The sequence below is a fragment of the Protomyctophum parallelum genome, assembly GCF_964188405.1.
Source record: "Protomyctophum parallelum genome assembly, chromosome: 3".
NCBI classification, from domain to species: Eukaryota; Metazoa; Chordata; class Actinopteri; order Myctophiformes; family Myctophidae; genus Protomyctophum; species Protomyctophum parallelum.
This window is the reverse complement of record NC_139698.1, coordinates 12584928-12599048: the sequence shown is the minus strand read 5'-3', so window position 1 is coordinate 12599048 and position 14121 is coordinate 12584928. Positions and strand designations below refer to the sequence as shown.

At 42.7% G+C, this 14121-nt stretch overlaps 1 protein-coding gene across 1 annotated transcript in view; it reads left to right on the top strand.

Annotated features, from left to right (window-relative positions):
- Positions 1–14121, top strand: part of znf236 (zinc finger protein 236) — an 88208-nt gene that overhangs the window by 33181 nt on the left and 40906 nt on the right. The window contains exons 15-21 of the mRNA XM_083760762.1: positions 1341–1442; positions 4065–4207; positions 4419–4522; positions 5758–5909; positions 6642–6818; positions 7613–7919; positions 12764–12867. Coding sequence (XP_083616888.1) covers positions 1341–1442; positions 4065–4207; positions 4419–4522; positions 5758–5909; positions 6642–6818; positions 7613–7919; positions 12764–12867 — 1089 coding nt within the window. The remainder of the gene's footprint in view (positions 1–1340; positions 1443–4064; positions 4208–4418; positions 4523–5757; positions 5910–6641; positions 6819–7612; positions 7920–12763; positions 12868–14121) is intronic.

Below are 14121 nucleotides of genomic sequence, written 5' to 3'. Positions count from 1 at the left end.
TGCAGGGTTCTATACTTGGGACTCTTCTCTTTCCCATATACTATACATTAACGATAGGTCTCCTGCTGCAGTAAAATACAAACTTTTCCTGTTTGAGGATGATTCAGCAGTACTGGTTCCAGGGAAAAATGTGTCTGAGATCGAGAAGACATTGAGTGTGGAATTAGAATCTGTTACGGATCAGTCAGACAGTCAGAGTCTATTTTGTCTGCCTCTAAGAGACGTTTTCTGAAGGCAAATAAGATTAGTGTTGTTTGTAACAGGGATGACATTGGATCATGTCGAGCATTTGTCACTGTTTTCTTATCGCCAAACAGTCAACAAATCCTAATAAATTGATTAATTTAATACTTTATTTGTATAGTTCTCAGTTTTTGACCTTTCATATCCAGATTCAGATTTCGGTTCCTGAATGCAGCCTTTTCAATTTAAATAATTTTCTTTTTGGCTGGTGAACAGCCAAAGGAAGTTCTGCTACATCCCATCTTTGCCCAATTCATTTATTGACCTCCCGTACTCCACTCATCAACTATGCATTCTCATTTCAAGCCTTCCACAAACAAAGACCCGGATTTTGAAGAAAATAATTTGCATAAACACTACTTGGGATGAACTCAGTTCAGGTTTCTGTCGCTGAAGTACAGCTTTTTCATTATTTTGTATAGCTACTCTGAAGGATGCAATAATTGCTTTTCCCTTCCCCACATTTGTGATTTGTGACATTTGAACTTCAAAATAACCTTCTATTTGGCTCATGTCTTTTGTTCATGAGGGGGTGACAGCAAGTTATGCTACATCCCTACTGTGCCCAATTAATTTATTTACCTCCCACACTCTGCTTTTCAACTACCAATGTCAATTTCTCATTGTGAAACTGGCAGCTAAGCACACTGCTACTTCACTGTCTCCACGGGGGATGTGCTGCAACTATTATCCTCCCTGCTGTTCAACTCTGACAGAGATGCAGGGAGAAACACAGTAGATGTTGAAAGGGCAAGAGGATAGGTTCATTGTTTTCTAGAAAGGTCATCTCTTTTCAGACCTCTTTCTCTTTTACTCAATGAGAAAGATAGAACTAATAAAAAGGAAATGCAGATCTCATCATCAAAGGCCGCCATGAACGGGACTCGAACATGCAACGCGCTGTCAGGCCGGAGCCTATATGTGTCATGCGCCTGATGGACCACAGGTCCAGGCGCCCAGTCGTCTTTTACACTATGAATGTAGATGTACCTTGAGATTTTGACATGACCATTTTGTGCCTTGGGCACAAGAAGTTTGAAAACTACTGGCAATCTGGCATAGACTCACCTTTTCTGGCCTTTCTCTCCCCTTTACAGACTCCTACGTGAATACTCCGCATACGCTGCCTCAGAATATCAGCCAGTTTGAGTCACAGACACTGCCTCAGCCTGCTTTTGACCAGCAAGCACTAACGCAAGGTAATGTCCCCCCCCCCCCCAGTATGTGGCTACCATCCATAAATATACCGGTAGTATACATACATATCGTACATATAGTATCATTCTGGTATTTTTTTCTGTGTGAGAAAAAAACAACTAAGAATTGGTGTCTCGTAGAGATTGTGTCTCTATCGGTACATAACTCGGACGGTGCTGAGTTGACTGAAGGTGACTTCGCAACACTCTGCACGGCGACTTGCTCGCTTTAGCTTGCTCGCCGGTGCCTCGTGGCTCAAGTTACCTTCAGGAGTTCTCAACGGGCCTGAAAAAAGGCCCGACCAGGCCTAATTAGCATAATGTTAGGCCCGAAAACCCGGAAAATCAAGATTTCTTTTTCATGGAACCCAAGGTTCGGCCTGGCCTGACTAATTAGCATAAATCTTTGGCCCGGCCCTGAGTGTGTCGGGTCGGTTTGGGTCAGGTCAGGTTGGGCTCGGGCAGAATTTGAGAACTCTACTTACGACGGTGAAGCCGAGTGCACCTTTTTCACCGTTTTCCAAATGTACTGTGACATATGTACCACCTTTATACAAAGCACTTTACATTGTTCATTGCAGTCACCCATTTACACACTCACGGCAGAGGAAACCATGCAAGGCACCAAACCTGCTCATCGGAAGTAGTTCGAGATTCAATGTTTTGCTCAAGGAAACCTTGACATTAACCCATGGGGCGCTTCACAATTTCCAACCGCTCTACCCCCTGAGACGCCCTGCCGCCCCGGGACATAATTAGCATCTCTGTGAAAATTCTGTACCCTTTCCTCCCTCCCATATTTTAGACAAAACAAGAGCTCTTGAAGGCAGCATAACACACCGACAGCGAGCATCGACTCGGCAAATCTGATGTTGTGCCACTCTAGGCACCTTTTCTATCACCCGTCTGGGTGATGGGACTGGATAGAGCTGCTGTTCACACAGCGGCGCAGTCAGCAACCAAGCTCCTGTCAGATTGTTGTTTTTTCTACTGTTTGATGTCGAGAGCCAGCGCTCGCTAATTGACAATTGACGACAAAATAACTTAACTTGTCAATTGGGTCTGACACTTTTCAAACCACATTTCAACTGCATGAAGATTTATGCTGATTGTACTTTTTAAATACAGCTTTTGCTGAATTGGTTTGTTTACCTTAGGCACCATGAGCTGTTTTCTTCCTCAGACTCAGGGCAACGATACTGATAATGTTCCCATAGAGCCATACTTAGTGTCAGCAGGCAGCAGATATCTAATTTAATGGCTGTATGGCGCTGAAAGCCATTTCAAATGAATGGCCTCTCTTGCTCTGTAATGCAGACTAGGGCATGCTGTCGGTAAACATTGGAATTCGAGTGGGGGGGGGGTGAAAGTTTGCAGATAAAGTTCGCCTGTCAATCAGCGGGACAGCTCATGCAGGAGCGGACGTCAGCTCATCAAAGGCAGAGTCACAGTTGCTCGTTGATGGCTGAGACCGAACTCCCGACCATTAAAAAACACATAACATTTGGAATCACAGTTTGAATTCTGTCCACACGCACACATGGAGCGAAAAATAATCAAAAAGAAATCTAAATCTAAATAAAGAAAATAAACTTTCAACTTCTCCAGGTAAGAGTTGACTTGTGTTAATGAAGTCGACTTGTTGACTTGTTGCCAACACTTTACAAACAACTGCATGGAAGAGTAATGCTGACGTTGTTTTTAAATACAGCTTTTGCTGGTTGGTTTATGAGCTGTTTTCTTCCTCAGATGGCAACTTTGTGTCAGGGCTTATCTCACTTCCAAAGCTTCACAAACATTTTACCTTGCAGTGTGGATATCTTGTAGCCATACCGAAGTGTTAATTGCTATGCCTCGTCTAATCCGTCTATAATTACTAGAATTATAAGTAAAACTGCTTTCAAAACTAATTATGTATTTAATGACGTGACAAATCTTAATTTTGGCACCCACTGTCACTCTGGATAAGAGTCCAGAGATGACAAGCACAGTCCTGTCTCACACCATTGAATATTACAGCCTTCTGTATGCAGTTAGGGTTAGGGATGGAGCTCGTTAATTTTTGAGTGCCACTCCAAGGAACAGCAATGTCACTATGGGACTATGTTACTATGTTTAGAGTACCAGTAGGGGAAAAAGTGGCGCTGTTGTGCCAGAAACAGAGAGAGAGAGAATGAAATTGGAACGAGAACCAATAGAGGGGAGTTGCACCACTCAGTTCACACAGGTGTGAATTTTATTGATAACGAGCACCGTATCGATCAGGCTTATCGAGCTGGGTTATTTTTTTGGCTTTTCTGCCTTAATAAGCTTCTTATCGCTCCGGGGCGACTGTGGCTCAAGAGGTAGAGCAGGTCGTCCAATGATCCATGGGTCGGCGGTTCGAATCTGCTCCTCCTGTCTAGATGTCGAAGTGTCCTTGGGCAAGATACTGAACCCCAAATTGCTCCCGATGTGCTGGTTGGTACCTTGCATGGCTTCCGCCGCAATCGGTGTATGAATGTGTGCGTGAATGGGTGAATGTAATGCACAATCTATGTAAAGCGCCTTGGATAAAGGCACTATATAAATGCACCATTTACCATCCCTAGTTTGTAATATAATTCTATTTGATTTTCCGTACAGGCTTCACCATCAACGAAGGCTACTCTCAGCCACAGTTCTCCACAGTCCAGCAGCTCCAGGACTCCAGCACCTTGGAGTCTCAGGCCCTGTCCTCCTCCAGCTACCATTCACAGAACCTTCTACATGTCCAGAGTGCTGAGGTGGTGAGTTCTGGTTCAGAGACCACTTCTCCCTCCATAGCAGCCATTGTTTTAGTGCTCTCCACTTTTGAGCTAGATGCGTGGCCATTGTTTTTAGCTATCTCCTGAGCTAGCAGTGGTAGTAGAAATGGAGATGTGTCATATATGTTACACACCAAGACATTTGACTGGAACATTTCCACATCAGATTTGCTTTGTGTCTTTGTCAAACTAGACGAGTGGCCTCCTTCAAGAGAACAACCAGGGCGAGTTACAGCTCACTACAGAGACGCAGGACTTCCAGGATGACACTGAAGACAACACCAAGAGAGCATACAGGTGTGTGTGTGTGTGTGTGTGTGTGTGTGTGTGTGTGTGTGTGTGTGTGCGTGTGTGTGTGCGTGCACCGTACCTTGTTTTGGTTTTCAAACTTGAATGCACATTATGTTGGGCGGGGCAGCTTCTCAAACTATAATGTTATCTAGGATTCATCCCGCTGCTTTTCTCAATTCTGGTCAGAGACGATTCAATTTCAGAGAAACAAAAGGGAAAAGATTCATCATTCATCGTGTGTGTGTGTGTGTGTGTGTGTGTGTGTGTGTGTGCGTGTGTGTGTGTGTGCGTGCACCGTACTCTGTTTTGGTTTTCAAACTTGAATGCACATTATGTTGGGCGGGGCAGCTTCTCAAACTATAATGTTATCTAGGATTCATCCCGCTGCTTTTCTCAATTCTGGTCAGAGACGATTCAATTTCAGAGAAACAAAAGGGAAAAGATTCATCATTCATCATGTGTGTGTGTGTGTGTGTGTTTGTGTGTGTGTGTGTGTGTGCGTGTGCGCGCGTGTGTGTGTGCACCGTACTCTGTTTTGGTTTTCAAACTTGAATGCACATTATGTTGGGCGGGGCAGCTTCTCAAACTATAATGTTATCTAGGATTCATCCAGCTGCTTTTCTCAATTCTGGTCAGAGACGATTCAATTTCAGAGAAACAAAAGGGAAAAGATTCATCAGAAATGAAAGACTCATGAAAAGAATAAATTAATGAATGAATAAATACAAAATTTGGTGATATTTGTGTTTGACTTGCTTCTCAAATTAAGCTACCTGAGATGAACAGCAGGCAGGGATGCCCACCTGCGCCTGGCTAAATAAATCTTTTGGGCAGGAGGACTTTGCTATCAGGTTGCCCGACCGGGAAAGTGCTCGTTTGAGGGGACGCAACACAAGACATCTGTCTAAACACCTGAACGTGGCCAGAGCGCTGTCTTCTGGTCTCTGTAAAATAAGAGCACTATAAGGTCCTATAAGACTCTGTTTTCACTGTTGCTGTACTTAAAAGTGTGAATCCTTAGACTTATTCATAGCTATGTACCGGTAGGTATTTGGCATAAAAAAAATGAGGTCACACAGACCCAGAGTTAAGTGATCAATTGAACGCTAATTCAAATTTTACCTGTCATCGGGAAAGTGGGCAAACATGACCTGCACTTGCCTGACAGGCCAAAGTGCCTCTGAGACCTTAGTGTCAACCTCTGCTGCTTTTAGCTCCTCTGATGGCTGTTTCCTCTTCAGGTGCACCTGGTGCGTTAAGGGCTTCAGGAAGTCCAGCCACCTGAAGCAGCACATGCGATCCCACACTGGAGAAAGACCCTACAGGTGTACTCTCTGTTTCAGGGCCTTTGTCTCAGCTGGGGTGCTTAAGTCCCACCTCAACACTCATACAGGTGAGATCATGTAAATGAGCTGCATCGGTGGCCTTGTCATAGGTTTTCGATCTTCACTATAGCCATCCGTCCTCTTGATGATGTGTACTTCAGACAAGATGATGAACATATAGCTTCTGGCACATTGTTACGAGACTCTTAGCCTGAGCTAACGTATTAGCTTTCTGGTCTAGAGGGGCGGGTCGCGGCTGAGATTTGCGCACGCCCTGATTGGATCTCACCAATCTGTCCGTTAGCCCTGGCCCCTCCTCTCCCCCCCTAGTGCAGCGCTACGTCACATAATTTGGAGCGACGCCCACCCAGAAGGATCACTCCCACTTCTAGACCAGAGCGGCGGCCAATGCGTTCCCCCAGGCTTTCAATTTTTGCGCCAATGAAAATGAAAGCCTGGGTACCGAGGCTAAGAGACTCTAGACATAAAGATTTAAACATTTGTTTTCTAATCTAAAGATTTGTTTTCCAATTTTTTCCAATTTCTTAAAATTTTCTTTGATTTATTCATGAAATTACTGGAAAATGAATCATTGAATCATTGTTTGATTTTTTTGGGGGGGGGAATAGTTTGTGCAAATGTAAAAACTAAATATAGCAAACAAAACATGAAGGGACCCATAAAAAGGTGTCCGTGACCCACAAATGGGTCTCGACCGATGCTTGTGTCGCTGTTTTTAAGGGAACAAATCCTTGCTTTAATAATGTCTCCTTCCCCATCCTGACCTTCACCACCACTAGGAGTGAAGCCCTACAGGTGTAATGTTTGCGACGCCACGTTCACCACCAACCGCAGTCTCAACCGACACCTGACCATCCACGTCGAGTCCTTCAAATGCCCGGTGTGTGATGAGAGCTTCCGGACCAGCCTGCTGTGTCGAAAACACATGAGCAAGGGGCATGCCGTGATGGAGAGAGGTACAATACGCCACACAAACAACACTACTCTAGAACTTGAACCCATAAATACCGGGAAAGCATCCGTATCATTTTAGATTTTATCTATCTCTCTCTCTCTCTCTCTCTCTCTCTCTCACACACACACACACACACACTCACACACACACACACACACACACACACACACACACACTGGTTGGCTAATGGCTATTCAAAAATAGCAGATATACAAGCTCATAGTAGCTTGTCACTTGAAACGGTTTGAAACTGCAGAATCGGCCTCAGTTCTAAATGGGTTAATTTTACCACACTGTGGTTGTCTTGATGTTGCCCTTTTCATCTGAAGGGCAGACAGCAATACGGTATTATGCAAGTGTCACACTCTGTCCTGAGTGAGGTTAATGTTTGCCGACAAGGCAATGGTGAAAAATAGCCAAAGAATACTGGAAAGGAGAGTCCTTGTTGCAGAGAAGTGGTTTTCTTTATTCACCCTTTTACACAGTTACAAAAATGAAGAACAAGAGTATGTACAGCAAACTGGACAGATTGGTTATAACTAGCTATAACTTCATGCATTTAACTCTGAATAGTGTTTTCTGGACCATGTTTTTTGTGAAAACACAATGTATTCAAGTGTTGATATCTACATAACAGAACATAGTTATCAACTCAGTTGAGAAAATTCTATACATTTCTAAAAGTACGGTATCTGCTTGAAATCCATGGCATCCATGGAAATCCTTTTGACAGACCCCTGGCGGTGAATGTGTTTAATTTAATTTACAATCATAATTTACACGTGTTCCCGTCAGTCGTAGGTTGTGATGGCGAAGATGATGGTGATGATGGCGTGGAGGAGGACGACGATGGGGAACAGAGGGCACCGAAGAGAAGAAGTTTGGAGATTATAACTTTTACAGAGGAACAGGCGGCCATGCTGGCCAAGGACCCCGGCAAGGAGGCCTCGGTGTCCGAGCGCGTGCTATCCCAGTCTGCGGCTGAGAGGGATCGGATCAGCGAGATCAAAGACAAAGCTGTTGAGATGGAGACGGAGCCCAAGTTTGCCAACTGCTGCAATTTCTGCCCAAAGAGCTTCAAAAAGCCAAGTGACCTTGTAAGGTAAATACATGTTAATTATGTCTTTAGCTCCGTTGCTAATGGCGGAACTCTGAGGAAAACCACCGGCTGGATTGCCATGGCATTTTCATGACCTCTACTGATCTAGTTCAGGCTGTGAGGCAATTGTAAGTGGGCCCTCAAAAATATTAAACCTGTGCGAAGTGAAAGGAGCTCTTATCATCGTACATCATCATGACGTACATTCTCCATTCATTGTCAATGGGAATTTTATAATATGTAAGCCGAAAATCTGCCCCTCAAAAGAACAAGTTGCTGTATATTTTCTTTAAAACCTTGAAGAAATGAGCTTTCTTTGCGGTACCAATAAATATGTAATACCACATTAGCTCCATTAATCCAAGCCAGAATACATTCAATGAATTGATCCCTTTCAATGTGGAATTCTTTGTTTGTAAAAAGATTTTTTTTTTTTTACAATTTACATTCATTCTATGAGGTGTAGTTCTCAAACTATAGGGTCAATCTAAACCAGTAATTATTTATAGCTCTTTATAGCTACTTTAATTTTAAATGAAAATAATTTAATAATACGCTGTTTGTAGTGTGGGGTCACATTTGACTTCCAAATATCCCAAAAGATTTTGTCTGTCTTCCACTGATTTTGGTGATGCTTTTAGCAGTGTCAGTGCAAAATCTATAGGCCTCCCATATCAAAATCTATAGAATTACCAAGAAACCTGCTGAGCACATTGTTCCCTGAACTCAATTTTCTAGTGTCACCTTTAGCCAATTTCCAGTTGGGTCTCAGGAGCCGCACAGATGCTAGTGGCTGTTATCCAAGCTTTTAGACTCTTGTTCTTGTCAGTTTTTAGGTTGACCCTGCTGCCTCAGCAGTGCACTTAGACTATATTTTATCATGATTGAAATTCTTTATTTGGAATAACCCCTTGAGATGTACTAGAATCTCGTTTTTGACTGGGTCCTTTAAGTTTTTATTGTTGTTGTCCTGTCACAATTCATGCAGCTCTCTTGTGACTTTCTTCCCACAGCAGTTTTCAGCTTGCTGTCAGACTTTAATATCCTGACGTGCCCTTCAGCACTGGCCCCGGGCTCTGATTAACGGGCAGTAGAGAATCTTGCATTTGGCCTTTCTGTCTACAGGAAATCCCTCGTCTCTCCCCCGCTCTCTCGCTTTCTCTGTCTCGCTTGCTGTACCCTGTGGAGAAGCTCCGTGCACCTCTCAGAACAGTTTGTGTAGAAGTGTTTTAAGGATTGGCAGTTGGCACAGCAGCACACCAACTTTCTGGCTATAGCTAGTGAGATGGGGCTTCACCCCGGGGAAACAGACACTGACAAATTTGCACTGCTCTATGCTCTTTTTATTATCTTTGGAATAATCTCTAAGGTGCAAATGTTTCCTGGCTTTGCAAAGTATTCGTGGAAAGTAAACTGAAAAGTTTGACCTTGCACAGCATGCAGTATACAGAATTACTACAGATAACATTTGATGATGCTTCGAGGCAATGCATCATTGATTTTTCTCACGTCTCAATTTTGGTTGAGCTGAATCTTTAGATGTAACAGTCACAACATCCTTTAACGGGTGATTGAATTTTCTGATGTCAATTCAAATTAGATCGGTTGCATTCTGATGCATTCTGATGGTGTAGACTCATTTGTTTTGCTAGACACTCAAATGTACCCCTGTCACCAATTTACCATAAGAATGAATCATTCCAAATGCAAGAGCTCAGATGAGAGAAACCTTTGATGGATTTAAACAGTCCAATTTGAAGGACTCTTTCTAGAGGACCACAAGGCATCCAGGGAATACTGATGTGATGTCTGACTGTCTGCTGGACACTATAGCATCCATGCACATTTTGAAGGAAGACAAGGCTCTCTCACTGCTTCTTTCGTGGAACAAAACGTGGTCCTTGTTTTATCATATTAATGCAACATCTATGCAAATACTGCCGAGCATTTCTCAGTTTGTAATTCTGTCTAAAATTAACACACACACTTTAAGATCTGAGAATAAATGATTTCTCTGGGGCAGTTACATCCAATGGATGAATGCCAGAATTTGCATTACAATTAGCTTGACAATCAGTCAATCAGACAATGCCTTGGTTCATCTGGTCCAATTTAAGGAAAAGAATATAACAGTGCAGTTGCTTGGAAGCTCATTTCTGTGGCCTTTAATTATGACACTCTAATGTTCATTCAACTTTCATTCACAGTTCATTCAACTTCTTCTCACCATACATATCTTTAACCCATTTTGGGCAGGAACCCCTTTTGGTGTTAGCATTATGTTGTGCTTTAGCTATTGAAAAATAGCAGATCTACAAGCTCATAGCGTGCCACCGAGTGGCGCGCTACGAGCTTGTAGGTCTGCTATTTTTGAAAAATCGACTGACATAGAAACATAGCTTTTTCAGAAAACTGTCATGGTGTAGAAGACGTGTGTAGATAGTCATCTTCTGGCTTGTTTGCAAAGTTGGTTTTGGAATTGGCAGCCAGTTCATAGTTGTGTAAAGAGAGACCACAAATTGTGAAAACATGACAGGACCCCAGAAATGAACACCGGTGGTCTAGGAAAGGTCATCCCAACCTTTATCTTACCACGGTCATCAGGACTCTTGGTGTTAGTTTACCCAAAACACTGGCATCTGTCGGGCTCTACACTCTGTACACTCTGTACACTCTACACTCTGTACTGTTGAAGTACATTTAAAAGGAGAGAGTTCTTTCTCCTTTCCATGCACACAAAGAGCTGAGATACTTTCTAGACTAACTGGAAAAGGAGAAGAATTGAGAAGTGGCAGACAGCAGGCGAAGATAATTTTCCGGTTTTAGAGCGTTTTTTTAAATAATTTAATTAGTGGGTACTGTAACTGAGAATAGTCTGGGTTCAAAGTATGGGTGACAACAACAACTTCAGCAATAAGCCTATCCATGGCTTGATAAGAACATACTATACTGGAAAATACTAAGGCTGTCAAAATTATCGCGTTAACACCGTCAATTAATTGTGTTAATTGCATTAAAATAGGCTATTTTAACACAATTAACGCATGCACATGTCTTGACCCGCAGTGTTGTCCCTGAACATGTGTGAACGTCAGTCTCTGACACTTTACTTCGTTCAACAGTGTCTCAGATAGTCCATAGTCTTCTAGGTGAAAACCCAGCTAAAACACACCCTAAACAGGCCTTAATATGTAGCGGAAAAGACACCAATCTGTCCGGACTCCTGAGAGCAAATTAAAGTAATCACACTCTCATGCGTGCAGCTCAGAGTCACAACTCTGTGATGATGTGTGCGCATATGTCCGCATACTTGCGGACATCATATATGCTTTTATATGACGTTCATATAAAAAACAACATTAACGTTGATAACGTTTGTAATTGTAATAAAGCAACCTGTTTGTAAATCCGTCAAGATTTGAGGGAGTTATGACTATTTTGTTTGAGCTGCCATAGAACATACTGTATTGTAGCCCCTAAGCAAGATGGCCCCCGGGTGAACTACGTCATAGACTCCGCCTTGAGCCTTGTCTCTGGTGACACCATTATGCTATTTATGATGCCTAGCCTGCTAACACTCTTAGGGGTTGTTTGAGCATGTCCTACAGCTGAAATCATTCTCTTGGAGAGACAGGCCGGCTTACACTTAAATTGGCTGTCCCATGGATGTAAAATAGCACAAATATTCATCATTCCCTCACTTTGAGGCATGCAAAAACATGCCTCATGAAAAAAATATGAAGGAACCACAGTTCCTTCCAGAACCACCAGTCAGCTGGTTCCTTCCATCCGAGGCAAAAAACACGCCACCATGGCTGGGATTCGATGCACCATTATGAAGTATATTTAAAACAGGAGAGTGTTCTCTCTCCTGTGCACAAAGAGCTGAGATTCTTTCTAGACTAGAAGAGGAAAATGTTCTGGGGCAGAAGCAAGCAGGCAGATAGGAGAGCTGTTTCGCAGTTCCATTTTATTGTCAGAGACTAGTACAGCAGCAGCAATGGCATCATACACTCCCCAACGGGAGACTGACACAACTTACATTCAATTTGACTGGCTTAAATAGGCAGAGGAGTGGCCTCGGTTTCCACCCCCTAAAGAAACACAGACATACAGTAAAGTACATTATGTCTCCCTGTTGAGTGACACCGGCTTAAAGTTCCTCTTACTCTAGAAAGAATCTCAACTCTTTGCGCGGTGGAGAGAGCAAACCCTCTCTGTTAAATGCACTTTACTGTATCTATCACCGACTGAGAGAGAGAGAGCGAGAGAGCGCTAACACGAGTCACAGTATCAACTGAAAGGTCCATACGTTTGCTGGAGCTATAGCCACTTTGTTTTGGACTCTCAATCAGAATTATTTTACTGATTGATAGGACTACTCAAAATTGAATGTTGCCGAAGAGTTTCACGGACAGTGATCCCAAACTGTGTGGGTGCAGCGCCTCGGCACCAGGGGTGGTCGGAACAGCGACCCGTCGGCACAGTGAGCCGTCGGGACAATGGGCCATCGGAACAGCGGCCCTTTGGAACACCATAAATGCACCAAAAATGCACAGTGCTGACAATGACAAATTACTGAAATATACAAAGAAATTACTGACATATTCATTATTTTATACAACTCTTGTTTTGTCAACAATTATGATGATTATGACAAAATAATTGCGATTATGTCAAATAATTGCGATTATGTAATAATTGTGACAGTCCTACACCAACGGTGACGACTAAGGAACTCTATTCTTAATCCCACTCTTCCCTGTCCTTGCTACATCCTATATTTTCTCTGTTCCTTATTTGTACCCCTCTCTTTTTCCTATCAACTCTGCTTCTCTATAAACAAGGCACATCCGTATCCACACTGGAGAAAGGCCTTACAAGTGTGAGGAGTGTGGAAAGAGTTTCACGGTCAAGTCTACACTGGACTGCCATGTAAAAACACACACAGGTCAGAATGGCTCAGAATACTTTTCTCTAGTTCCAAGTATGCGCAATTTGTACAATTGTTATATCAATAGATCTGTGAGTAGTAGTCACACAGCAGCGGATATAATCATTGACATGAAACATGGGAAAATGTTCAAATAACCTCCCCCACATGTATGCCACATGTCTACAGTAACGTTCTAGTTTCACCTTTTGTTCATAAGATTATGGGTTGCTCTTCAGCGAGCGATGTTACATAACTCAGACACGTTGTCCAACTACGTAATTGCACTGCCTAACTCTGCTTTGCTGCTTTGAATAGGCAAGATAGATAAACAGAAGTTACTTACATTTAAAGTCTTTAGAAAGGTTTGCGTCTTATGAATCTCAACTCTATATTTGCATTAGAACCTAGCTCTGGTCCATAGCTCTAATGCGTTGCATTTAGAGCTATGTTACTCTCAACTTCCGCCGCTCGCATGAATGCAGACCAGCATCTCGTCTTTAGCGTAAATAAAAATAACGTTTTCGCTACTCACCAAAACAAAGGCGAGTTGTGTCATTAGAAAGCCTACTTTCCTTAGTGGACGCACTCTGAGCCCCCCACCACACGTATAAACGGTACTTTTTGACCAGAAAGGCCGGAGTAAAAAATTCTCTATTAGGCAATTCTCTGGGCAATATCAGTAGAGGGCGCAGCAGAGTAACTAAAAGTATTTTTTTTCCCGGTGGAAATAATATCCCCTTTTGGCCAAAAAGTACCGTTTATACGTGTGGTGGGGGGCTCAGAGTGCGTTCACTAAGGAAAGTAGGCTTTCTAATGACACAACCCGCCTTTGTTTTGTTGAGTAGCGAAAACGTTTTTTTTATTTACGCTAAAGACGAGATGCTGGTCTGCATTCATGCGAGCGGCGGGAGTTGAGAGTAACATAGCTCTAAATGCAACGCATTAGAGCTATGGACCAGAGCTAATTGGAACCATACTAAAGTGGCAAACCACTGGATAAATGACAGGCCCAGTCAAGGCATATAAGCTACTTAAGTGATTTTGGGACATGGTTTAATTATTTCTTTCTGAGCCTTAAAGCCCTTAATGCAGTCTATTAGATTAATGCATTGGTTTGAATGGAACAAAAGACTTATCCTGCACACTAAATAAGTAAAATAAATCATAAATCTTTATTATTATTATTTTTGGTACATTATTAATTATTCTTTCTAGAGCTGAAAGCATTGTTCCTCGTGAAAATGATATTTATTTGCCCAGCAACTCATT